This window comes from Mercenaria mercenaria, chromosome 10, assembly GCF_021730395.1.
Source record: "Mercenaria mercenaria strain notata chromosome 10, MADL_Memer_1, whole genome shotgun sequence".
NCBI classification, from domain to species: Eukaryota; Metazoa; Mollusca; class Bivalvia; order Venerida; family Veneridae; genus Mercenaria; species Mercenaria mercenaria.
In genome coordinates this window covers 64,987,182-65,014,418 of record NC_069370.1, presented here as the reverse complement: position 1 = coordinate 65,014,418, position 27,237 = coordinate 64,987,182, and the positions used below count along the sequence as shown (strand labels likewise).

The following is a 27,237-nucleotide window of genomic DNA, read 5'->3' as shown; positions in this document are numbered from 1 at the left end:
CTTTTTGATAATTTGCTTGATAATTTGCTATCAAAATTTCGAATATTGTCATAGAATACTTGATAGACATCAATATACTGTGTTTCGCATGTTAAGCCATTTTCAAATAACGTACATATAATTGATCTAGAAATAAAACTTATTTTTGCAACAAAATGAAATAAATCTGTACCATTTCTTTGGCAGACAAAACATCGCCAGCGATTATTATCCTCCGAATGCTGTAACGTTATCCAGGTATACTGTAACAGTAGCATCCTAAATCTGTAACATGATATCCTCCACAACCGAGTCTCATGGAACAGTTCCTCCCCCATATTTAACAGAAGTAATTGTAACTTGGCATAGATGTTTGAATGTATAATACTCTTTCAAAGTTGTTCAAAAGGTTCCACTAAACTATACACAGGGGTTGGCTGAGCTTAAACATTTTCAAATGACATCTTAACCTTAACTACTTCCGTGTTTTCAGTTATGCAATGCACAGTTTTTATCCCACGCCGATGAAATCGGGAGTGGGGTATTGAAATGGCGTTGTCAGTGCGTCCGTCCGTCCGCGCGTAGAATTTCATGAAACTTGAAATAAACATGAACCAACATACTGCACTGATGCCCGTGAAGTGTTTTTTTTTACAGGTCAATTTCCCTTAGAGTTATTGCCCTTTATTTAATGAAAAATATCCGTCCGCAGCCATTTCTCAGTAAGTAGCAGGTAGAATATTATGAAACTTGAAATAAACAGGAACCAACATAGTGCGATGATGCCCGTCAAGTTTTTTCCTTTGGTTTTTTTTTTTTTTTATTATTTTTTTATGTCCCCGAAGGGAGGCATATTAGTTTTCAACTGTCCGTCCTTCCGTTCGTTCGTTCGTTAGTCACAACGTTAACTTTTTGCATGAAGGCACTTTACTCGCGAACCACTGCACCCAGCACCTTCAAACTTCACATGCTGATAGTACTTATTGAGTATACCACCCCTACTGACTTTGGGGTCAGCAGGTCAGAGGTCAAGGTCACAGGAGCCAACGTTAACTTTTTGCATGAAGGCACTTTACTCGCGAACCACTGCAACCAGGACCTTTAAACTTTACATGCTGATAGTACTTATTGAGTACACAACCCTTACTGACTTTGGGATCACCAGGTCAAAGGTCAAGGTCACAGGGGCCAACGTTAACTTTTTGCATGAAGGCACTTTACTCGAGAACCACTGCACCCAGGACCTTCAAACTTCATGTGCTGATAGTACTTATTGAGTACACCACCCCTAATGGCTTTGGGGTCACCAGATCAAAGGTCAAGGTCACAGGGGCCAACGTTAACTCTTTGCATGAAGGCACTTTACTCGCGAACCACTGCACCCAGGACCTTCAAACTTCATATGCTGATAGTACTTATTTAGTACACAACCCTTACTGACTTTGGGGTCACCAGGTCAAAGGTCAAGGTCACAGGGGCCAACGTTAACTTTTTGCATGAAGGCACTTTTCTCGTGAACCACTGCACCCAGGACCTTTAAACTGCACATGCTGATAGTACTTATTGAGTACACCACCCCTACTGACTTTGGGTCACCAGGTCAAAGGTCAAGGTGCTGCGGGGGCATTTGTCACCATATGTGACAGCTCTTGTTGGATTAGTCAATATCCCTTAGAGTTATTGCCCTTGATTTAAAGAAAAATCCACGTCTGCAGCCATTTCTCAGTAACAAGCTAGTAAAAATTCATGAAACTTGAAATGAATTTGAACCAACATACTTCGATGATGCCTGTTCCTTTTTTTTTTAATTGGTCAATTTCTCTTTGAGTTATTGCCCTTTAATTGTTGAAATAAACATGAACCAAGATACTGCCATGATACCCGTCCAGTTTTGTTTTGTTCTTTTGGATTAGTCAATTTCCCTTAGAGTTATTGCCCTTGATTTAATAAAAAAATCCACGTCTGCAGCCATTTCTCAGTAACAAGCTGGTAGAATTTAACGAAACTTGAAATAAATATGAAACAACATACTTCGATGATGCCTGTTCTTTTTTTTAATTAGCCATTTTCTTTTTGAGTTATTGCCCGTTAATTGTTTAAAAATATACAGATTTATACATGACAAACCAACCAATTGGTAGGATTTCATTAAACTTCTTTTTGATTCATTTCCATGAGCATTTTTATAAATATGTGAAGTTGTGTACTCACACTTGGTCACCACCTTGCCTTGGTCACATCCCTTCTCCCTCCCCACTCTACCCTCCAAAAAATCATTCCTTTTTATTTATTTTTTCAAACCTTCCATGAATATTTATCAACATGCAAAGTTGTACTGTTCCCCCACTTCACTCCTCCACCCCACTGAGTCATGCCAACCACCCCGTACATGCATCACCAAACCTATCCCCACCACCCATTTTTATTTTCATTTTTAATTTTCCATCAATATTTATAATCAATATGTGATGTTTTGTACCCTCACCCGGTCACCCCCGCTGCCCACCCACCCACCAAAAAAAAACATTCATTTTCTGTTAAATTGATTTTGACTACTGAAATTATTTGCTTCTTAGTAACATCCATAACTTTTTGCCGGAAATATTTTTTTGCCATTCCTCACCACAAACCCTTTCGGCGGGGGATACCAATTCATCGAATTTGCTTGTTAGATATATTGTTAGCGGCCAAGATCTCCTTTTCCTTAATATATGTAGTGAGGACAAGGTTTTGTTTGTTGATCTGGACACGAATATGCTTGCAGGCGTAAAACAATGGACTATTTAGATTAAAACAGTTATATATGTGCAATGATTACATGACATTTCACGATTAATCAATATTAACTAAATTCATTGTTTTACTGTTTATCTTATTCTAAACAACTTCGTAAAATTACAACTAATAGTCACATTTTCCGGACGTTAAGTTCCTGAAGCCGGTAAGCCGGAAATCTTGAAAACCTTTTTTCAACTAATTTGTACAGACGGACCTGAATAGAAAGAGGAATTTTGAACACTTCGATCTTTTCTTTTCACTTTTCACTGAAAAGCAGTTGAAACGGCGCACTATGACAAAATCATTCCGGTCAATAAATTCAACGAATAAAAAGGTAGAAAGTAATTGCGCCAAAATACATGCACGTAATTTCGTAATTTATGGTTTCACTAGATGTTTACTTGCTGCTTATCAGATTAACCATTTTACTGACTAAATTTGTCTGCTCATAATGAGTCATATATCAATATTTTTAGATAATTAACTCGCCTAGAAACAGATGCGCATTGGAAATATTCTAGATCAAATGAAGGAATTTGATGTATGTATAGTAAGTATCGAGAGATGGTAATCAGAAATTATGCGGAAGGTAATATCAACAGGTACAACCACATTGCTTACTTTTAATCATATCATGGTTTACTTTACCCTTTTAGTGCGTTCAGCACATTTCACATTAGGTTCACACTAACGGGCACCTGGGTAGAACCACCGACCTTCCGTAAGCGGGCTGAATGGCTTTGTCACATAAAGAATTCAACGAGCCAGTGAGGCTCGAACCCACACCGATGAGGAGCAACCACACGGCCACGGAGGCCCCTCAGGTAATGATATATTGCAGTTTTATATAAGTATTGATAATAAAACAGGACTAAAGCCTCCACACTGAAATATCTAAGGTTAGAAATCTTGTTATCGGGCAATTACTTTAACACAACATTTCTACGATTTCTTTATATTTACGGTTTAGTACCGACACGAGCATCTCTCATTGTGTGAGAGAGTATGGCTGGTGCGCCGAAATTTGACCAGAAACTGTCTATAGTGAATCAACTCATTTACAGTGAAAAGGCGGTATATGCAAACAACCTACGTGACATAACATCCTCCTGTGCAGTTGCATTCCATAACTCCTCTCTAGAAGCATCTGTTGTCATCATCATGCTGGTATCATGCATCCCTAGAATGCAGTCAAAATGGTCGTTTGCATGAACATAACACCTGAATCCGTCAGATATGTTGATTGACTTGTGGCGAGCATAACTCAGACAATCCACTTTATTTGAAGATCGAAAACAGTGGTTTTCCTTGTTCTCGGTGCTTCCGAGGGATCTACTTTTCAGATTTTATTTCCTTCACAACAGCGGGTGTTAAGTGCTGTTTGGCGGCCGTAAAAAGTCGCCCCGACTTCATCTCAGTGTTGTTATATTTTCTGGTCCTTCGGGAGCATTGATTTCAACTCATTTAGACTCAATCAAACCGAGTCTGCAATTTTCACTGTTTGCCTTGTTCTCGGTGCTTCCGAGGGATCTACTTTTCAGAATTTATTATGTGAAACATCATTTACTGTTATCTATTTATTTATAACATAGACACCTTAGCGCACTACATATTCTGAACTTAAATCTTTGAAGGACTTGTTTGACTTCGTTGACATTATCTTTTTACGATAAAGCTATACTATGGATATAACTACTTAGCAATATTTTAGATTAAACTTCACGCCTTTTTGCTAGATCTAGCTCATAGCTCAATGTGATATTTCTATGATTAAATGGGCCCTTGCCGGCGGGGGGATAGGAAGTGCCGGCTGTATCTCCATGCAGAGGGGTACGACTCCCCCGAAAATGGAGCCGTCCGTTTGCCGTGGGTAGCGGCCCGTTTTAAGCCGGAGAGGAGGGTCCTGAATGTTGAGATGCCCTATAGCACCCCGGGGAGGTGATGCATGCTTGTTTACATGTGTGCATCCCCTTTTCGGGATGTGGGTGTCAACACACATTTTTGGCCTCTAATTCGGTCTAGACGTTTTTGGCGGTCGTATTGACTCGATACGATCAATCGGCTGGTCATGCCAAGCCCTAGGAAATTTCACTTTAATTACCCTTACATCTTCTTATTCTTCATATCAAATTGCATCTGTTTTTTTTTTCTTTTTGACAATGCACAATTATCTACCTTTTTTGGCAAATTAACGTCACGCAAAATCAATGTATTTACCTTCTATCGTCATATTTTACTGCGTTCAGCAAACTTCATAGTACGTTCACACAAAATTATTGAACACGTCATTGCAATATGTATTACAATTTCTATTTCCTAGAAGGCGGTGGCTTAGGGTCAATTGGTTGGGTAAAGTAGCAATCCCTTGAATCCCCTTATTGCATTTTTGCAATACAGCTGGTGATATAAACAAGATTGTAAAATACCTGGCCGAGTATATCACTACAGTATCCCTAACATGTTTGAGCTGGATATCCTCTCTGCTTACATGTTCCCTTGTTGGACTCCGCGGCGGGTGGGGCTGCGAGTGACGAATCTAAACAAATTCAACATGGAAAATCAAAATAAAAACAAACGACCGCATACCGAAACAGACTCAGAAGGCACGGAAGGTGAGAATCCCTCTCACCGACCATACACATCCAACATGGCATTTCCAAGATTTCTATTAATTCTGTCAACTGATGAAACTTTTAAAATGCCAAGTCTTTCTTCATTCGTAATTGAAAAAAAACACTTCAAAGTATGTCTGGTGTACCGAAGTCCGTCAAAAAGTTACACACAGGGGATCTGCTGTTTAAAGTAGAAACAGCAGCACATGCTTACAAATTAACATCCTTCTTCAACCGGCCATGTAGGTGCATTGCACACCGCACTCTGAATCCCTCAAGGGGGTCATCCGCTGTCCTGATCTTGCTGGAGTTTCGAAGTCGGAAATTGTGCACGGCCTCACTGATCAACATGTCACGGCTGCTAGACGATTAAAAATTAAACGATTAGGAAAAGAAATTAACACAAACACTATCATTCTTACTTTCCGCATACTTTTCCATCCTTCAGTCATAAAAGTTGGATACCTCATGACAAAAGTTACAACCTATATTCCTAATCCACTTCAATGCTACTGCTGCTTTAAGTTCGGACACAACGAGAAAATTGCAAAGGTGATCACATTTGCCCGAAGTGCTGTCGAGATGGCCATTCCCATGACGAGGACAAGTGCAGTTATCCATTGTGTTGTGAGAACTGCAGCGAGCCACAATCAGCCAGGTCTCGCAACTGCAAGACATGAAAACTCGAGAAAGTGGTCCTTCAAGTCAAATTCATACAAGGCATTGGATTTCCAGAAGCCAGGCAAATTGCCAATGCTAGATTTACATCTCCATCACTCGCACAAACTTATTCATCAATAACTAAATCTGTCGCTAACAAAACAGCACTGTACATTGATGCTTTTACACAAACAGATTCAGTGACCGTTTCTCAAAATCCAGCCCCAACCTAAGAACTTAGTAAACAACAATCAATGTACAGAAAAATCTTAAAGTTAAAGCTCCAGCGGCAATACAAAACATCACTAATTACAACCACAACAACAACGAACAAGCAATATATCTAACAACTCAACAAGTATTTCATCATCGGCAAAGGTGAATAAAACACCTAAACAAAACATTGAACTAAATACCGGTAGAGTGGGGAAGGGGCCTAATGATCCAATTAACCTCTACAACCGGTTTGAAAATCTAGCAGTAGATGTAGATATGGAGGAGGAGGATGGACGTTCGTCCAAGCCAAGCCTCCTGCCCTTCCTCCTAAACCTTTGACGGAGGAAAAGATTACTAAAATCCCTTCTCCTGAGAAGACTGAGTAATGTGAATACCATGTTTCCAGTTAGAACATATTTATGTCAAATAAAGTAATCCAATGGAACTGTCGTGGACTTAAAGCTAATTATAATGAAATTCTCCTTCTATCAAAATATAATCCCTCTTTGATATGTCTAGGTGAAACCTTTTTGAAAGAAAGTGACAACATATCCTTTAAGAATTATTCAACGTATAACTTTATAAATAAAAGTTCAGAAAAGGCTGCTGGTGGCGCATCAATCTTAATAAATAATGCATGTCCGCATAGAGAAATTGTTTTGAATACTACTATTCAGTCAGTTGCATTACTTGTAACTATGGATCGACCTATTTAAACGGTCGACATCTCGCAAGTTGTAAAGGGAAGGAAAATAAAAAAGTTTGTTTTAGCAAGTGATCCATTATTGATACAGTTTCTTTAGGAAGGATAGGGAAATTTAAAAAAAAATGTCAAATTTAGTTAGTCATCTAATTTTTATACATGTGTTCTGTTTTTATCTTCCAGGTGAAAAACAATTGTCCAGGTCTTCAGAACCCGAAGAAACTGTATACCAGTGAGGAAGCAAAAATGGAACTGATAGATGCGATTGATTCTACATTGGATGATTATCTCACACAGAATCTACAGCAGTCTGAGTATATAGGTTTAATTCTTGATGAAAGTACAGACATAACTGTTCATAAAAAGTTAAATGTGTATGTGAAGTGTTTGTCTTGTGATAATATGCCAAAAGTTCAGTTTCTGGATTGTATCAATGTTGAAAATGGGAAAGCGGATACAATTGTGACAGCTGTGAATGAACTTTTCACAAAGAAGAACATTCCTTTGGATAAAGTGGTAACCCTTGCAAGTGACGGTGCCAGTGTCATGACTGGAAGGAAGGGGGGTGTGGGTGTAAAGTTAAAGGAGCTTGCACCACTGCTGATACAGATCCACTGTGTTGTCCATCGCCTGGCGCTGGCTGCAGGTCAGGCTTGCAGAGATGTGCCTATGTTGGATGAGTACCAGACCACAGTTAAGTCAGTCTACAAACATTTCAGTTTATCTGCGGTGAGATACAATAAATTGAGAACACTCATGTCAGTGTTAGAGGATGACAATCACAAATTCGTCACACTGAAAGAACCAGCAAGCTTCCGATGGTTGTCCCTGGGGAAAGCTGTGGATGCTATCTATGAAGTGTACCCTGTACTGTACCAGGCCCTGGAACATGAGGCAGCTGAAGGCAATGCTGAGGCAAAAGGGCTACTGAACAAACTCAGATCTGTGAACTTTGTGCTTGTGACAGGTTTTCTGAAAGATGTGCTAACGGTCATAAGTAGGCTGAGTACCCTGCTTCAAGGCGATAGTGTAGACATTGAAGTTGTGAATACACAGGTTGAATTAACACAGGCAAAGCTAAGTAAAATGAAAAGAGTGAATGGTCCTGAGCTTGATAAGACATATAAGAACATTGAAAATGGAATGTACAGAGGTGTGAAATTAACTGACAGGGAGACATTACGCATTGGGTTTCAGAATAGTGCAGGTACTTACTTAGGCAAATTGTGTGAAAACCTAACTGACAGATTTGAACCAGAGTCAATGGCTACATTAAAACAACTGGACACTGTACTTAATCCCCATAAAGTGCCAAAGGCAGTGACAGCCTTAGAGTCTTATGGAGAGAATGAACTAGAAAAACTAATAGAAGTATATGGGGAAAGCGTTATCAATGGCAACAGAGCCCGAGACAATTATCTTGACCTGAAAATTATTCTAAAAAACCTTAACAAAAATCTGCAGGAAGGGTGTGTACACATAATTAAAAACTACTCTGAACTCTACCCTGACTTTGCTAAATTGGCCAAAATACTGCTTGTGTCTCCTGTGACCTCAGTTGCCTGTGAGAGGGGGTTTAGTGTGCACAATCACATTAAAACTAAAGGACGCTCTAGGTTAGCACATGAAACTGTTGTGAAGTTAATGAGAATCAAACAGGAAGGCCCCTCTGTCAAAGACTTTGACCCAACTGCAAGTGTAACAAAGTTTTGTGCAATGCGCAATAGAAGAAAGTAAATGTTTGTGACTTGGTTATATGTACAGTGCTACAATGTATAACAGATGTTATTGATGAAGCATTTTGTTTCTATATTACAATATGTTGTGTATATATGCAAAAATGATCATATTGTGAATTTTTATATTTCAGACCAATGCTTCTGATAAGTATTAAAATAAAGTATTATATTTCTATGACATTAATGAGAATCAGACTGGAAGGTCCCTCTGTTAAAAAGTGAAACAAAAATTTGTGAAAAGTCAATAGAAGAATGTAAATGTTTGTGACTTGGTTACAGTGATACTATGCTGTTAATAAGTATTAAAATTTTGTGAAATGTTCAATAGAAGAATGTAAATGTTTGTGACTTGGTTACAGTGATACTATGCTGTTAATAAGTATTAAAATAAAAGTGTTATATTTTTCACCTATTCAGTCTTTACCTTTTTATCACACCTTAACAAAGTTTGGGTGAAGAATTGTGATTATTAAATGTCTGTTGTCCGTCTATACTTAATTTTAAAGTACAATAGAGGTTAGCGTTTTGACGAAACGTTTAAGTCTGTCCATCAGTCTAGTTGGGACTGCAACTTTTTCAGCTTTGGGAGTCCCAGGACTGCAACTTGAAATTGCTAGTGAGAACCCTGCTATTACATTTTGTTCTGTATAATACCTCCTAAATTTAAACTTAATCTTGAAGACCTTTGACAACCTAATTAATCAACTACCGCAACCTTTTATTCTGTTGAGAGATTTTAATTGTCATCTCGAGTTTTTGGGCTGTTCTGGCAGCAATACTAGAGGTCAAATTATTGAAACCTTTATTAAAAAGAATTCTCTCTGCTTACTGAATGATAAATCCCAAACATATCTACATCCTGCTACAGGACACTTCTCTTCTCATGATTTGTCAATTTGCCAACCAAGCTTTTTTTCTTGACTTCGAATGGAGGGTGTTAGATGACTTACATTGAAGTGATCATTTCCCGATTATCTTATCAAGTATTGTTCAACAATCGTCAGATGATTCCTCTTATTTTAAATCTAATAAAGCTGACTGGCAGCAATATCAGTCTTTATGCAAAAATGCTTTGTCTTTGGAGAATTTCACCAATTTTTTTATCCTATTGATAGGTTTTCTGTTATTTTACCAAAAACTTCAAGAAATGGTAAATCAAAAAATAAACCATGGTATAATGATGATTGTAAGACCGCTATTCGAAAACGTAGAGCGGCTGTTAAAATTTTTAATAATATTCGATCGACAAAAGACAACCTACAATCCGTTAAGGTTCTTAGAGCAAAGCTCGGAGAACTATAAAACAAGCAAAGAAAAAGTCCTAGCATTCATACGTTTCTAAGCTTAATTCTAGTTCATCGTTTAAAAAGGTCTGGGAAATGCTTCGTAAAATAGGTGGAATAGAAAAAACTTCAAATGTTTCTCATCTTAAACAATCAGACAAGTCTATTGCATCTCTACCAAAGAGGACATTGCTAATACTCTTGGTGAAGTTTTTTCAAAAAAACTCTTCATCACATAATTATGACCAAAGTTTCCAAAACATTAAATTGACTAAAGAAAGCAAACCTCTGAATTTGATTCAAATAATGAGGAAGATTATAATAAACCTTTTTCGATCACAGAGTTTCTTGACTCTCTAAAAAAATACCATCATACTGCTGCTGGTCCAGACCAACGTTTTAAACACTTGCCACAATAATCTTTTGACCTTCTCCTTGAAATCTACAATATTACATGGAAAACTGGTATTTTTCCAGACTCGTGGAGAGAAGCTGTTGTTAAACCCGGAAAAGGTACCACGAACCCATGTAATTATAGACCGATAGCCCTTACTATCAATTCTAGACTAGTTTGGTATCTCGAATCGCAAGGATTAATTACAAACTTTCAAAGCGGCTTTCGCAAACAACGCAGCACAACTGATCATCTTGTTCGACTAGAAAATTTTATTCGTGATGCATTTACTAAAAAGGAGCATCTAGTGTCTGTCTTTTCTGATTTAGAAAAAGCGTATGACACTACATGGAAACATGATATTATGAATGATCTTAACGACATAGGTTTTAAAGTTCGTCTGCCAACATTTATATCACAAATTTTATCTGATCGAAGTTTTAAAGCGCGTGTTGGTGATACCCATTTTGGCTGCTTTTGAGCAAAAACAGGGAATTCCAAAAGGTTCTATTTTATCTGTCACACTTTTTAGCATCAAAATTAATAATATTGTATAATGTTTGTTACCAGGGACAGACTATTCAAAATTGGGCCATGGAAAATGGGTTTAAATTTTCCCAATCGAAAACTCAGTGTGTCCACTTTTGTCAATTACGGAAACATCATTGTGACCCTGAGCTTTTTCTTAATGGTACATAAATACCCGTTGTTGACGAAGCAAAATTTCTCGGTGTTATCTTTGATAAAAAAGCTTTCCTTTGTGCCGCATATAAAATACTTGAAAGCCAAATGTCTGAAGTCATTGAGTCTTTTAAAGGTAATTTCAAATACTGATTCGGGAGCGAATCTCAAGGTTTTATTAAGACTTTATGGTTCAGCAAGAAAATTTTATTTACAAATGTTAGATACCATCCATAATCATGGTCGTATTGCTGTTGTTGCATTCCGAACATCGCCAGTGTTAAAAGCTTATATGCTGAAGCAAACGAACCCTCTCTTTACACACGCCGAGAAAAACTTTCATTGCAATATGCTTTAAGAGTGGCTGCCAACAAATCCAATCCTGCTCATAAAACTGTTTTTAAACCAAAGTACTCCGATTCATATGAGAAAAAAAATCAAACCGTTTGGATTCCGCATAAAATCTTCTATGAATGAAACTGACTTTGAATTCGATGGTATTAAAGAAAATTCAATTCCAGATACACCACCATGGACCCTTCATGTCCCTACAGTTCTTTTTGATTTGAAAACTGCCTTTAGAAAGTCTGAAACAAACACTGAAATATTCAAGTCCAAATATCATTAAATCAAGTCAACTTACAACGGCTATTTTGCTTTTTACACAGACGGTTGAAAAGATGAATCAAAGATTGGCTGCGCAGCTGTCAGCCTCCTTCCTCAGTCAAAATTACGTTTGCCAAATAATGCAACAATATTTTCAGCCGAAGCCAAAGCTATTGATCTAGCTCTAAATTTTATATCAAAATATAATGAAGAAAAACTTATTATCTTTTACGACTCGCTTTCTGTTTTACAGTCAATTCATAACCGAAATATGGAAAATCCATTCATTCAAAATATTCTTCTCAGGGTTAATGAACTATCTTTAAAAAAGTCTATCATATTTTGCTGGATTCCCAGTCATGTTGGTATTCATGGAAACGAGGATGCTAACATTTCGGCAAAGATTACACATACCGATTTTAGGCCTAATATAAACAAATACATTTTATCTCAATGGCAATCTTCATGGAACAATGCTTCATACAATAAACTTCATGAACCTACTCTAGGGGAATGGCACCAAAGGAACAGATCTATTCGCAGGAAGGAAGTTGTTCTTTCTCGCTGTCGAATAGGCCATACCCGTTTGACTCATTCTTATCTTTTGAATAAAGAAGATCAAACACCGCTAACTATTACATATATTTTAATCGACTGTGTAGACTTTGCTACATAACGCAGTACATATTATGACGTTCAATCTTTGAAAGAGTTATTTGAAACGTTTCATTTGGAAATATTTCATCGTTTATAAAGCAGATAGGAATTTATCAAAAAATCTAACATTTCATATTTTTATTTACATCTTTTGCAATATTATTATGTTTGCAGCTGATATTTCAACACATACGTGTGTGCATTTTTGCATGGCTGATTTTAGATATGCTTTACATTTTTACATGGATGATTTTAGATATGCTTTACATTATGTAGTGTGCTTTACATTTTACATGGATGATTTTAGGTATGTTTTACATTTTAACATAAATGTTTATGCTTAACAGTTGGCGTTAGTAATGTGGCTTCTTCTTGGCGAAATATGACCATTTTGTGTTGATTCGCCGTAAAACCCAACTCACTCACACACTATCCTTAAATATGATATTTTAACACTTCATATGTTTTATGTAAGTGATATTTAGCAGTATTTTGCATACTTCTCGGTAATGACATAAAAAGATATTTTTTTAATCATGCGTACGTTTCATATGACAATTTATTACCAGAGAATGAATTAAAATGGCCATTGACTCTGCCTTCTTTAAGATTTATTATTAATCTTTAAGAAATTAGTTTTTGATTATAATTATCAATTTTGATATTTGTTATTGAACAAAACAGGCTACGTGTTGGATCCACTTTTTTTTTAATTTCATAGTACATAGTCACACAAAAGGAAAATCTAAGAAAAAAGTATTTATTACATGTTGCGACTTATTGATTGAAAAAATGTTAACGGAACAGGTTTCCCAACAGAAAAGGTTTACCGAAGATCGTTGACGGTCACCATGTTTTCCCATAAAATCGATAACAACTGATCATTATGCTAAGCGATTTATATATATTTTTGTGACATTTTTCAATGTAAATAAGCAAGGTCATCATATCTGCGGTATCCTCCATACTCTGCAATATTCATGTCTTTAAGCTTTAAAGGGTATTTTGAGATTTGTGATGTCTGTCTTTTTTATCAAAAAAGGTTTAATTTCTTGATCCAAATGATGATCCTTTAGCAGAGCAGAATTCATTTGTTTATATAGGAACACAGATATCGTTCAAGCAAATAGTCGATACTGTTTGATTCATTTATACCACATATAAATTACCTGAAAGTCAAATGTTTGAAATCATTGAATCTTTTAAAGGTAATTTCAAATACTGATTGCAGAGCAGATCGCAAGGTTTTGTTAAGACTTTATAGAGCTTTGATTAGATCCAAGCTAGATTACGGTTGTGTAATTGAAATTATCATATATTGATTTTAGACCAAACATCAACAAATACATTTTAACTAAATGGCAATTATCATTCATTCAATAAACTTCATGATATTAAACCTACTCTAGGAGAATGGCACCAAGGAAGCAGATCGATTCGCAGGGAGGAAGTTATTCTTTCTCGTTGCCGAATAGGTCATACTCGGTTGACTCATTCTTATCTTCTGAACAATGAAGATCAATCTTAATGTGTTCCATGTCAAACACTGCTTTCTATTAAACATATTTTTATCGACTGTGTAGACTTCGATCCACAGCGCAATTCATACTATGATGTTAAATCGTTAAAAGAGTTGTTCCAACAAATGCCTGTCGACAAAATTTTACAATTTTTGGAACAAATAGGCTTATATCATAATATCTGAACCTGATTATATTTTTATTCACAACTTTTACAATTTTCTTTGTTTGCATCTGATTTTTAACACTATATGTGTATATACTTTTTTACTTTTAATGGTTTTAGATATACTTTTCAATTAACGTTATCCATTAACTTTTTTTTCTCGGCGATATATGACCTTTTTATGTCAATTTGCTGTAAAACCAAACTCATTCATTTTTATGATAAGTTATTATTCTGTATGTGACGTCTTCAACTTACTTTTTTTCTTCCAACTAATACTGCTCAGTAGTTGCAAAGACGGTTAAAAAAGAAATTTTTAAAAAGGGAACTAGAAAGTTACTTTTTTCGTTTGTTTGTTTGTTTGTTTTGGATTTAACGCCGTTTTTCAACAGTATTTCAGTCATGTAACGGCGGGTAGTTAACCTACCCAGTGTTCCTGTGTTCTGTACCAGTACAAACTTGTTCTCCGCAAGTAACTGCAAACTTCCCCACATGAATCAGAGGTGGAGGACGAATAATTTCAGACACAATGTCGTTTATCAAATTGTCACGGAGAACATATACCCCGCCCGGGGATCGAACTCACGGCCCCGCGATCCGAAGACCAACGCTCTACCTACTGAGCTAAGTGGGTGGGTTTTTTCTTTTGTTTTGACTCAAAAGATGAGCATATTAAAATCGCACTGTAAGTCAGTGTGTGTGTGCGTGCGTGCGTGCGTGCGTGCGTGCGTGTGTGTGTGTGTGTGTGTGCGTGCGTCCGTGTAAATTCTTTTCCGGTGTGTAACTTCAACATTCTTAGGGTTTAACCGTATTGAGAAGGTGTGTCGTGCTTATGACCCGGCTTTCTCCGGTCAAGGTGATTTTTTTGTCCAGTCCATACTTTTTTGGCACATGGAGGGATTTTGAAATAAGTTTGCACAAATGTTTCTCTAATCTCGAGGATGTGTCGTGTCAATGACCAGATCTCTTGGGTGAAAGTCAAGGTCACAATTTCACATATCGCTTTTCATTATTTTTAGCTCACCTGTCACATAGTGACAAGGTGAGCTTTTGTGACCACCCTTCGTCCGTCGTCAGTCCGTGCGTGCGTCCGTCCGTCGACAATTTCCTGTCTGGAAGATCGTGGTTTCATTTATAAATTTATTTTAACAAAACTTGCACACTACTTGTATCACTATAAGATCTTGTTTCCTTTCTTGAAATGGCCGGATTCCGTTATGAGTTCCAGAGTTATGGCCCCTGAAAGGGCCAGAATTAGCTATTTGGACATTGTCTGCACAATAGTAGCTTCATTTATGATTTGAATTTAATCAGACTTGCACAAAACTTGTGTCATCATAAGATCTCTGTTCCTTTCTTGACCCGGCCAGATCCCATAATGGGTTCCAGAGTTATGGCCCCTGAATGGGCCAAAATTAGCTATTTTGACCTTGTCTGCACAATAGTAGCTTCATTTATGATTTTAACCAAACTTGCACACTACTTGTACCACCACAAGATCTTGGTTCCTCTCTTGGACTGGCCAGATTCCATCATGTGTTCCAGAGTTATCGCCCCTGATGAGGCCAAAATTAGCTATTTTGACCTTGTCTGCACAATAGCAGCTTCATTTATGGTTTGATTTTAACCGAACTTGCACACAACTTGTATCATCATAAGGTCTCGATTTCTTGTTAAACGCCCGAAGGGACGTATTATGTTATCGCCTCGGTGTCCGTCTGTCTGTCTGTCTGTTGGTTTCTAATTACCCTTCCGCTCTGTTACTATTGAACCCCTTGAAGGATTTCAAAGAAACCTGACGCAAATATTCACCTCATGGAAACGACGTTCAGAGCGCATGTTTTGGATGGCTCACTTCAAGGTCAAGGTCACACTTAGGGGTCAAAGGTCATTTTTATGTGTATATTGCTCTGCATTTGCGTTGCATTGCAGTGCTCTAGTTTTTATTTTGCAGATCCTTGTTTTGTTCACTTACAATATTTTTGTTAATTACTTCCCGTTTATGTTACTATGAATAGCTTATTTAGTAACATTTTTATTATTGGCCGTACCACTTTTCTGTGGTACAACATGGATGGTACCTCCAATTTTAGGTGTATTTTGACATATCTGTAACTTGTAAGAATTATTTTTCTTTTTGGTTAAAGCAGTGGTACTCAGGTGAGCGATATAGGGCCGTCATGGCCCTCTTGTTGTTTTTGTTGTTTATATATTGATTTAGAAGTCATGCTGTAGTTACTATTTTAGCCAGATAATATGCTATGTGCATGATTCGGGTCTCTCGGGCCGAAGTCAAAGTCATTATTTATTTTTGTATTTATTTTGTGCAGAGGATACATGATAGCTTGTTCGTCGTGATTTTATTCGTACAAACGCGTGCAATCGGATATTTTTCCGGAGTTGTTTCTGCCTGGACAGTCAATCAATGCATCTGAAAACGTGGATTTCATGTATTTTCCAAGTGTATTAATTCCTATGTTTTGTTTAGCATCACTCATATTATTACGCAATAGTTTTCTGTAGAATCGAAATGATGGTGTGCTGCTCTGACCGTGATGTTAACTTTATTATGCATCTAGATTTTTCAGAACACACTTTTAAAACACTTACCACAGAATTATTAGACCTTCTCCTTGAAATCTACAATATTACATGGAAAACTGGTATTTTTCCAGACTCCTGGAGAGAAGCTATTGTTATTCCTATACAAAAACCCGGAAAAGATAGCACGAACCCAAGTAATTATAGACCGATAGCTCTTACTAGTTGTTTATGTAAAACTCTGGAACGTATGATTAATTCTAGACTACTTTGGTACCTCGAATCGCAAGGTTTAATTACAAACTTTCAAAGCGGCTCAATCAAACCGAGTCTGCAATTTTCACTGTTTGCATTGTTTTCGGTGCTTCAGACTCAATCAAACCGAGTCTGCAATTTTCACTGTTTGCATTGTTTTCGGTGCTTCCGAGGGATCTACTTTCCAGATTTTATTTTTTTTTTTTCGCAAACAACGCAGCACAACCGATCATCTTGTTCGACTGGAAAATGTTCTTTGTGATGAATTTATTTAAAAAAAGCATCTTGTGTTTGTCATTTTCGATTTAGAAAAAGCTTATGACACTACATGGAAATATGGTATTATGAATGATCTTAACGACATAGGTTTAAAGGGTCGTCTACCAACATTTATATCACAATTTTTATCTGATCGAAGTTTTAAAGTACGTGTTGGTGATACCCTTTCTGACTTTTTTGAGCAAGAACAGGGAGTTCCACAAGGTTCAATTTTATCTCTCACACTTTTTAGCATCAAAATTAATAATATTGTGAAATGTTTGTTACCAGGGACAGGCTGTTCATTATATGTTGACGATTTTTTTATATGTTATCGTTCAAAAAATATGCGTACGACTGAACGCCAATTATAACAGTGTTTGAATAAAGTTCAAACTTGGGCCATGGAAAATGGGTTTAAATTTTCCCAATCGAAAACTCAATATGTCCACTTTTGCCAATTACGGAAACATCATTGTGGCCCTGAGCTTTTTCTAAATGGTACAAAAATACCCGTTGTTGATGAAGCAAAATTTCTTGGTACTATCTTTGATAAAAAGCTTTCGTTTGTGCCGTATATAAAATACTTGAAAGCCAAATGTCTGATGACATTGAATCTTTTAAGGTAGGACAACTCTAATGGACAATATTCCAAACTTAATTCAAAATGTGTTTTTTATTATCTATATCATACCACTGAATTGTTTTTAAAATATTAGGACACCTTTCCAGGTGAATAAAAAAAAATTTTCTTAAAAATTCCATCCCACCCCATGTTTTCACTTTTACTCAAAATCATCTGACCCCTAGGGTAAATAAAATGGCCATAAATTACTTATATTAAGCAATATAATACTAAATCTGGAGTTTATCGACCAAGAAGTGTTGTATGTTTGCAAAATAAGATGATTTAAATGTTTATTTGCAAGACATTTCTTCTAAATTTGCATTTACCTATGACAATATGTGCAAACTCAAAAGCACTTTATTCCGCGGCAAAATGTCGTGACGACACTAAAAGTATGATTTTTCGGCAGTAATATGATTATTCCAAAACAAATTAATGCTTATTTTTTATAATTGACCTATTCCTTAGGTAAATAAACCATATTTGAAAACTTTGCCCGTCTAGTATTGAAAAAATACCAATGGGAAGTTGGACAGATGGAAATATTTTCATCACTTTATTTCCACTACTACATATCGACAGCTGCCTATAACGATCAGAATCTATGTATTATTGACATTTTTACAACTTGTTTGGAGTCTATAACAATACAAACACATGTGAATACATTTACTAGTTGGTTTAACCATTTTAATGTAAAATAATAAGGTATCATTAGGTATTTGATACCACCAAAAAGTAAATTTGCCAAGACAAAATTTGAGTAATAATATATCTTACGCATTGCATAAATATTTTCTGGTAAATACATTGTATGATGTTTTATAGATAAGAACATTGCAATAAATATAGAATACCTATATTGTTATTTCCTTAATTATCACTGTGACAAATAAATGTACATAAAACATTTTTGTCCCTGAACAGTCATTATACCAGTGTATAAAAATCTAGTGATTTTCAAAATATTTAGCAATTTGTGGTACAATCTCTTCCAACACTTTCTTATTGTTAGAGACTCTTGGTAAGCCTTCTGAGTTCTGTGAAATAAACACATCTTTTAAAGCATCTTCCCCACCTCTGGTATGCAACAGTTTTAAGTGATTTATATTCAGACCAGACCCAGCAATGTTTTCAGCGGTAGTTTTTCTTTATCACACCTGAATAAATCAACGGATTCAATGATGGCAAATAGAGTGTTTTAGATTTGTTGAATACCATGTTATTAGCAACTGCTGACTGAGTAAAACTATGAGCCATTAAATCACTACTTGGTAGGTTCGCAAACTTGATTAATTTCCCAAGGGCTACCACATCATCCATGGCATTGTGTGCATCGTATGTTTCACCAAGTAAGGATGACACAAGGTCTACTTGTTTCAGTTGATGTGTTCAGATAAAGCTTTCGAAACACTGACATGGAGTCAATGAATGCACATTCTGATAACTTATCCTGATCTCCAATGTTCTTTAATGTAGGCACAAGAATGGGAAAGTCAAATCTGCGACTATTGTGAGCTACTAAGCATACACTTTTGAATTTGGATATATCCAATTAACAAATTCATCCATAGCAGTTTTTATAGACACTGATTGCACTTTTGTTCCATTAACTGTCACTTCCTCATTATATTAAATGATATGCCAGTAACAGTTGTTGCAGCCGTAGAAATGGGAACTGTTGGTTTAACATATGTACTGAACTGCTCTCCTGACTGTTACTCCACTGCAGCAATCTGTGTAATATGCGGAAGCACTCCGTCTTTAACTGCAAAACAATTGAAAAAAAAATGTATACATATTCACTTTTTTTCAGAAGTAAATGTCCATTCCCCTACTTCACTTGCACAGATTGTCAAAATTTTGGAACTGCTAGTGGAGATTGTACTCTTGTCCCTAGCTTCTCAGACTGACACTTTGGTCGGAAGAGCTATCGGTGACCATCCATAAGAAAAATTCTGATATGCATTTCCATGTTGATTATATATATAATAATTTTGTTGAACCTAGCATAAAAAAATAGTTCTTCAAAGATAACAATGTTATACCAAATTCAAGCTGTCTGGTAGACTATGTTGTACATACAGCAGACACTAGCAACCATGTGTCTGACACCAAAATACAGAAGTTAATGGACATGATTTCTGAAGTTGTAACAAACTAAACAATTACTCACTCAGGCCTGTTGTTTCCAAGTCCAAAGATATAACAGTTGGGGGTCCTGGTAACTGGACAGGTTTAAAATTACCCCTTGGAATGGAATCTGGAATCTGTTCAACATCTACATTGTCGCCGTGACCAATTCCTGTTATATAAAAGTATAAATGCAAACAAATGTATTCATCTTTTGGTTTTGGTTTCCCTGACTGCTGTCCTAGTAACAAAAGTAGCTGTAAAATTATAATGAATATGGCAGTTATGTTTTAAAATATCCAAGTGTTAAACAACATATATGAGCCGCACCATGAGAAAACCAACATAGTGGCTTTGCGACCAGCATGAAACCAGACCAGCGCAGATCAGGTTCCATGCTGTTCATTTTTGAAGTCTATTGTAATATGGGGAAACGTTAGCGAACAGCATGTATTCTGACTAGACTGCGGATGCGCAGGCTGGTCTGAATCTATGGTGGTCGCAAAGTCACTATGTTAGTTTTCTCATGGTGTGGCTCATATGTATTTGTAAAGGGGACCATATCATAACATACAAGTTCAATATTACAAGAGCTCAGAACATGAAAATCCCCCTTGGTGGAGACAGTAACTGTAAAAGTAGAGCCTCCACATATGAATAAAATGGCAAAGAGTTTTGATTATTGGTCCGTGTATGCTGGTCTACATGTTGACAAATTAACCCTTACCCTGCTAGATCTCTATAATGAACTTGTCCATCTTTAAATTTGGACAGTATCATTAACTGTTAGATGGGAGGATTACCAAAAATACTGACTGAATAGCGAACAGTGCAGATCTTGATCAGACTGCATGGATGTACAGTCTGATCATGATCTGCACTGGGCACAAAGGCAGAATAAATCGTGTCCAGCATGATAAGGGTTAATATCTGTACTGTAAATAAAGAGTCTCCAAAAATTCTGAGACTGAAATCTTAACTTTGAGGCATCGTATTTCAAGGTTTTAGAAAATGATTGAAACATGTAAGTACCTGCAACTGTTATCTGGTAAAGAGGCAGTCTCTGGAACATTCTGTTCAACATGTTCAATATAGCTATTCTCATCATCACTCTCGGTATCAGTCCAATCTAGTTCATCATCATGAAGCCTCAACCTATTTTTAAAGAATGCTAGCATTTAAAATTGTATTTAGTACAAATTCATGGCATACTGTGCAATGTAAAATATAATGTATCCTTGCAATAAGAAACACACCGGAAATACTAGCTCTGTTGTTAATTTGAAGATACAGTTAGTCGTAAGTCACAATCTAAGGTTTTGGTTTGAACATTCAGGTAGCCATCACAGTCTTTGGCTTGAGTGATCTAAAAAATGATATTCTTACTGTTATACAGGAGATGAATCTGGTCGTGGACAAATGCCCAAGTCTTCTATCAAACCACTCATACCAACTTGTGCATCTTGAGACTCTGCATGTGCAATGGTCCTGTAGAATTAATTTGAATTATAAAAACAACTGAGAAATATCAAATATTGTTACTGACTTATATTTTGGAGTCCATAGACTCAAACTATTGCAAAATTTAATGGACTGGCACTTTCCACACATTTTTGAAAAATTACGTTCAATTAGGTGGAATCTATTTTTGTATTTTTATCAAAATCACAGCTTTGGACTCCTGGTTCTAAAAATGTAGAAAAAAACTTGGAGCCGAACGCACGGTTTTATTAAGACTTTATAGGGTTTTAATTAGATCTAAGCTAGATTACGGTTGTATTGTTTACGGTTCAGCAAGAAAATCTTATTTACAAATGTTAGATACCATTAATAATCAAGGTCTTCGTATTGTTCTTGGTGCATTCCGAACATCGCCAGTTGAAAGTTTAAATGCTGAATTCGAAGCAAACGAACCCTCTCTTTACATACGCCGAGAAAAACTTTCATTGCAATATGCTTTAAGAGTGGCTGCCAACAAATCCAATCCTGCTCATGAAATTATTTTTAAACCAAAGTACTCCGATTCATATGAGGAAAAACCAAAACAAATCAAACCGTTTGGATTTCGCATAAAATCTTCTATGAATGAAACTGACTTTGAATTCGATGGTATTAAAGAAAATTCAATTCCAGATACACCACTATGGACCCTTCATACCCCTACAGTTCTTTTCGATTTGAAAACTGCCTTTAGAAAGTCTGAAACAAACCCTGAAATATTCAAGTCCAAATATCATGAAATCAAATCAACTTACTAGGACTATTTTGCAATTTACACAGACGGTTCAAAAGATGAATCAAAGGTTGGCTGTGCTGCTGTCAGCTTCCTTCATCAATCAAAATTACGTTTGCCAAATAATGAAACAATTTTTTCAGCCGAGGCCAAAGCTATTGATTTAGCTCTAAATTCTATATAAAAAAAATAGTGAAGAATTTTTTTTTTTTCCGACTCGCTTTCTGTTTTACAGTCAATTCATAACCGAAAAATGGAAAATCCATTCATTTAAAATATTCTTCTCAGGTTTCATGAACTATCTTTAAACTAGAATGTGTCTGTAGGACACAGGGTGTGCCCCCTACTGGTACATTTGTCACAAATAAGTAGCAATAATTCAAATGTTTGCAGTCTTAATGGGGTACAGCCTCAACAAACATTTTATGAAAAGGATTCATTATTCTAGGCGCTATACTTTTTGAGCTATGAGCATCACAAATAAAAAATTCACTATTTTGGCTATTTCAAGGGCCATAACTCTGTAATAAGAGCTAAGATTCTCAAGAAGAATGCCAAGTGTGCAAGGTCACATCACGATAAAGACTCCAGCAAGGTTTCCTGAATTTACATCAAATACTGTTTGAGCTAGGTATATAATTAGGTGAAAAAGTGCATTTTTTACTATTTCAGGGGCCATAACTTTAAAAATAAGGGGTGGAGCCAGCCAAAAAATTAGACGTTTGCAAGTTTATATCATGATAAACACTTTTGCGAATTTTCAACCATTTATATTAAATACTTTTTGAGCTAGGTGTGTCACAAGGTGAAAATGTACATTTTTGACTATTTCAGGGGCCATAACTCTACAAATAGGGGGCGGACCCAAATGAAAAATAGGAGGTGCACAAGTTCATATCATGATTAAGACTCATGCAAGGTTTCATGAATCTATATCAAATACATTTTGAGCTAGGCATGTCAGAAGGTGAAAATGTGCATTTTTGACTACTTCAGGGGCCATAACGCTGAAAATTGGGGGCAGACCCAAATGAAAAATAGGAGGTGCGCAAGTTCATATCATGATTAAGACTCATGCAAGGTTTCATGAATCTTTATCAAATACTTTTTGAGCTAGGCGTGTCACAAGGTGAAAATGTGTGTTTTTGACTATTTCAGGGGCCATAACACTGAAAATCGATTTGTTTGTTTGTTTGTTTTGGGTTTAACGCCGTTTTTCAACAGTATTTCAGTCAGGTAACGGCGGGCAGTTAACCTAACCAGTGTTCCTGGATTCTGTACCAGTACAAACCTGTTCTCCGCAAGTAACTGCCAACTTCCTCACATGAATCAGAGGTGGAGGACTAATGATTTCAGACACAATGTCGTTTATCAAATAGTCACGGAGAACATACGCCCCGCCCGAGGATCGAACTCACGACCCCGCGATTCGTAGACCGACGCTCTACCTACTGAGCTAAGCGGGCGGGCCTGAAAATCGAGGGCGGAGCCAGATGAAAAATAGAAGGTGCGCAAGTTCATATCATGATTAAGACTCATGCAAGGTTGCATGAATCTATATCAAATACTTTTTGAGCTAGGCGTGTCACAAAGTCAAAACGTGCATTTTTGACTATTTCAGGGTACATAACTCTGAAAATAGGGGTGGAGCCTGACGAAAAATAGGAGGTGCGCAAGTTCATATCATGATAAAGACTCATGCAAGGTTTCATTAATTTATATCAAATACTTTTCGAGCTAGGCGCGTCACGAACTTCGGACGCACGGACGGATGCACGGACAAAACCAAATCTATATGCCCCCACCACTCATGGGGAGGGGGGGGGGGGGCACAAAAAGTCTATCATATTTTGTTGGATTCCCAGTCATGTTGGTATTCATGGAAACGAGGATGCTGATATTGCAGCAAAGAAATCCCTTTTACTATCACAATCTAATTTGAAATTACCACTTACCGATTTTAGGCCCAGTATAAACAAATACATTTGATCTAAATGGCAATCCATTAAAAAACACTCTTTCATTGAATTTTCGGCCACCTGGCCTTTATCAAAACATGAAAAGTCATTGATACAGCTATGTAACATCCATATTATAATACTTGTTTTGTCTCAATGACGTGACGTCATTTCCTGTAAACACGACGTCAAACGACGTAACGTCACTTCCCGTATTATTTCACATGTGTCTGTCACTCAATTTATGTGTTATATTTAACATTGCAACCATGTGGAAATTTCGTTGCAAGCTTCTTCATCCATTTCTCCTCTAATATCTGTCTGTAAAGGCGGCCTTCATGGTATAACTTTTGCAGTACTACCACCTGCAAGTCCCTTTCAGTATGACCTATAAAATGACGATTAATAGGCTTGTCAACCTGCTGTCTGATATCACGCAAATGTTCACTTATTCTTTCTTTCAGACTCCTCTCAGTTTCCCCAACATATATTGTTTTATTGCATGGTTTGCATAGTAATCCATACACTAAATTGGTATCACTACAACTGGTATGTGTTACTGTCTGGTATGTGTGTCTCTTTGTGGTGTCAGCTACCTCCCCTTTAAATATCAGTAGGCAAATGTGGCAGGAACATATATCAGGAGAAGATCTAAAAGCTCTATTAGTTTTGCCATGTACCAACACATCACGAATGTTTTTATCTCTTCTGAAGGCTAATAATGGTGGTTCCTGGAAGACAGTTCTCATACGTTCTGAATTATAGAGTACTTTTTGATGTTTTCGCAGGATGTTTCGTATATCTGGTAACATTTTGGAATAGGTCAGCACTAATGGGACCCTCTTTTCTTCTGGTTCAGTCTTCTTTTTTGTTTTTAATAATTCCTGCCTGTCTAATTTATCGACCCGTTGCAGCTGTTGTTCAATTTCTCTACCACTATATCCTCTTTTTCTTAGCTGTTGTTTCAGTTCTTCTCTGTGTTTGATATAGTCAGGTACTTTTTCACAAATTCTTTTAATTCTTATACCTAGGCCATAGGCCAATGCCTTCTTGGTATGTGCCGGATGACATGAAGTTTTCTGTATATAGAGCTGTTTGTCTGATGGTTTTCTGTACAATTCAGTATAGATATTACCATTCTCTAACCTAACCAGCGTGTCTAAAAATTCCAATTTTTGATGACTCCATCTCAGTTCAACTTTTATGTTCTGGTGAATATTATTTGCAAATTCACTAAATTGCTTCAGCTTTTCAATGCCACCTGTCCATAGTCCAAATCCATCATCAATAAATCTTTTGTAGAACCATGGCTGCACCTCAAAATTCATCAGTTGTTCATCCCACTTCTGCATGTAGCTGCATGCAAAATTCTTTCCTAGTCGCGAACCTATTGCTACTCCGTCAGTTTGTACATAGTGTTTTTGGCCTAAATTAAAATTGTTGTTGTCCAGTACAGTTTCTATCATTCGTAGGCCATATCTAGTTGGGATTATTGGCTTAGACCTCTTTGTCAACCCCTCTTCACATGCCTGCAGGCCCTCAACTCTTGGTACTGATGGATATAGTTTGCAAACATCAAAACAAAAGAGAATGGTGTCACTTGGAATGGGCTGTTTAATCTGTGAAATCTTGTCTATAAAATCTGTTGTGTCCCGTAAGTAACTTGGTGACTGCGTGACATATTCATTCAATTCATATTCAGCTACCTCTGCTAATTTTTCAGTTGGTGTGTTTATTCCATTGACGATGGTTCTTAATGGTGCACCAGGTTTGTGTAGTTTTGGGTTGCCATTTAATTTTCCTGACCTTGGATATCGTGGAATAAGGTATGCCTGCATTTCTTTTGATATAGCTCCTTCCCTATACATTTTGTTCACTAGCTGCTTAACTATTTTAAGAGAGTTCATAGTGAGGTCTTCTTCGGTTTCCATGTAAGATTCATTAGATTTCATTTCTGCATAGAGTTTGTTTATGTATTCCGCCTTGTCAATTATAACAATACCAGATCTTTTGTCAGCTGGGCGGATGATAATATCATCATTATGAAGTAATGACTGGAATGCAGATTGTTCATCATGTGAGATGTTCAGTTTTCCTGATCTCTTCAAACTATTAACTATGTCATTCTTGATCAATTCTATGTACAGGTCTAACCACATATCCCTACCTTTGTTTGGTGTAAAGTAGCTCTTTTTGCGTAGTTTGAAGCGCTCTCTTGGGTCATCCTCACTTTTTCTATTACTGTCATCTTTAACATCCTCTGTATAGAAAAATTCTCGCAATCTCATTCTTCTTTCCCATTCACCTAGATCTGCCAGTATTTTCACTTTATCTACAGTCGAGACTGCCTTAACGACCCCCTGAATTTAGCGACTCCCTGTCATATGCGACCATATTTTATGCTCCGGACGCACTTTACTATTAAAAGAGACTGAATTAAGCAACCCTCTGCCTTACGCGACAAGCGACTGTGACATCAGGCTCCCGAATCGATATTTAGACCGTTTACAGCGACTTTGAGACGCTCCCTCGCAAGATTTTACACGATAGAGTTACCGTTCCTTATCTCGCGTGAAGTTGTTTGAGACGAGAATTTATTTGTTTACAAAAAAATGGTTGATGAAAAACATAAAAAAAAATGTTTTGACATTAGAACAGCGTGTTAAGGCACTTGAATTGCTCGATTAGGGAAAACCAGCGTATAAAGTCGCTGAAGAATTCGGAGTCGGTGCATAAATTAACTTTATTCCTGATGAAACAAATTTGTTTGTTTGTTTGTTTGTTTTGGGTTTAACGCCGGTTTTCAACAGTATTTCAGTCATGTAACGGCGGGCAGTTAACCTAACCAGTGTTCCTGGATGCTGTACCAGTACAAACCTGTTCTCCGCAAGTAACTGCCAACTTCCCCACATGAATCAGAGGTGGAGGACTAATGATTTCAGACACAATGTCGTTTATCAAATAGTCACGGAGAACATACTCCCCGCCCGAGGATCGATCTCGCGACCCCGCGATCCGTAGACCAACGCTCTTACCTACTGAGCTAAGCGGGCGGGCTCTGATGAAACAAAAATATGGCGGTATTTAACAGGAAACGACGAAGTAAACACAGATTAAAGATGCAGTTAATAATCGAATAAATGTCAATGAACAATTAGTACACAAAAATATAAATATCATAAACCTCAGTGTGTAAATAGTTCAAGTTATATTTTACTGCTCCCCTTTATTTTCTTG

The 27,237-nt window shown here is 36.8% G+C and overlaps 2 protein-coding genes across 2 annotated transcripts; one reads left to right on the top strand and one right to left on the bottom strand.

Annotated features, from left to right (window-relative positions):
* Positions 1-5,951: 5,951 nt before the first annotated feature.
* LOC128546440 (zinc finger protein 862-like) lies at positions 5,952-8,685 on the top strand. The gene is made up of 2 exons (XM_053516957.1): positions 5,952-6,089; positions 7,132-8,685. The coding sequence occupies exons 1-2, from the start codon at positions 5,952-5,954 to the stop codon at positions 8,683-8,685; spliced, it is 1,692 nt and encodes a 563-aa protein (XP_053372932.1).
* A 15,557-nt stretch (positions 8,686-24,242) lies between these two features.
* On the bottom strand, positions 24,243-26,288 carry LOC123560670 (uncharacterized). The gene has a single exon (XM_045352835.2). It carries the CDS (start codon positions 26,286-26,288, stop codon positions 24,243-24,245), a length of 2,046 nt encoding a protein of 681 aa, XP_045208770.2.
* Between the last annotated feature and the right edge of the window lie 949 nt (positions 26,289-27,237).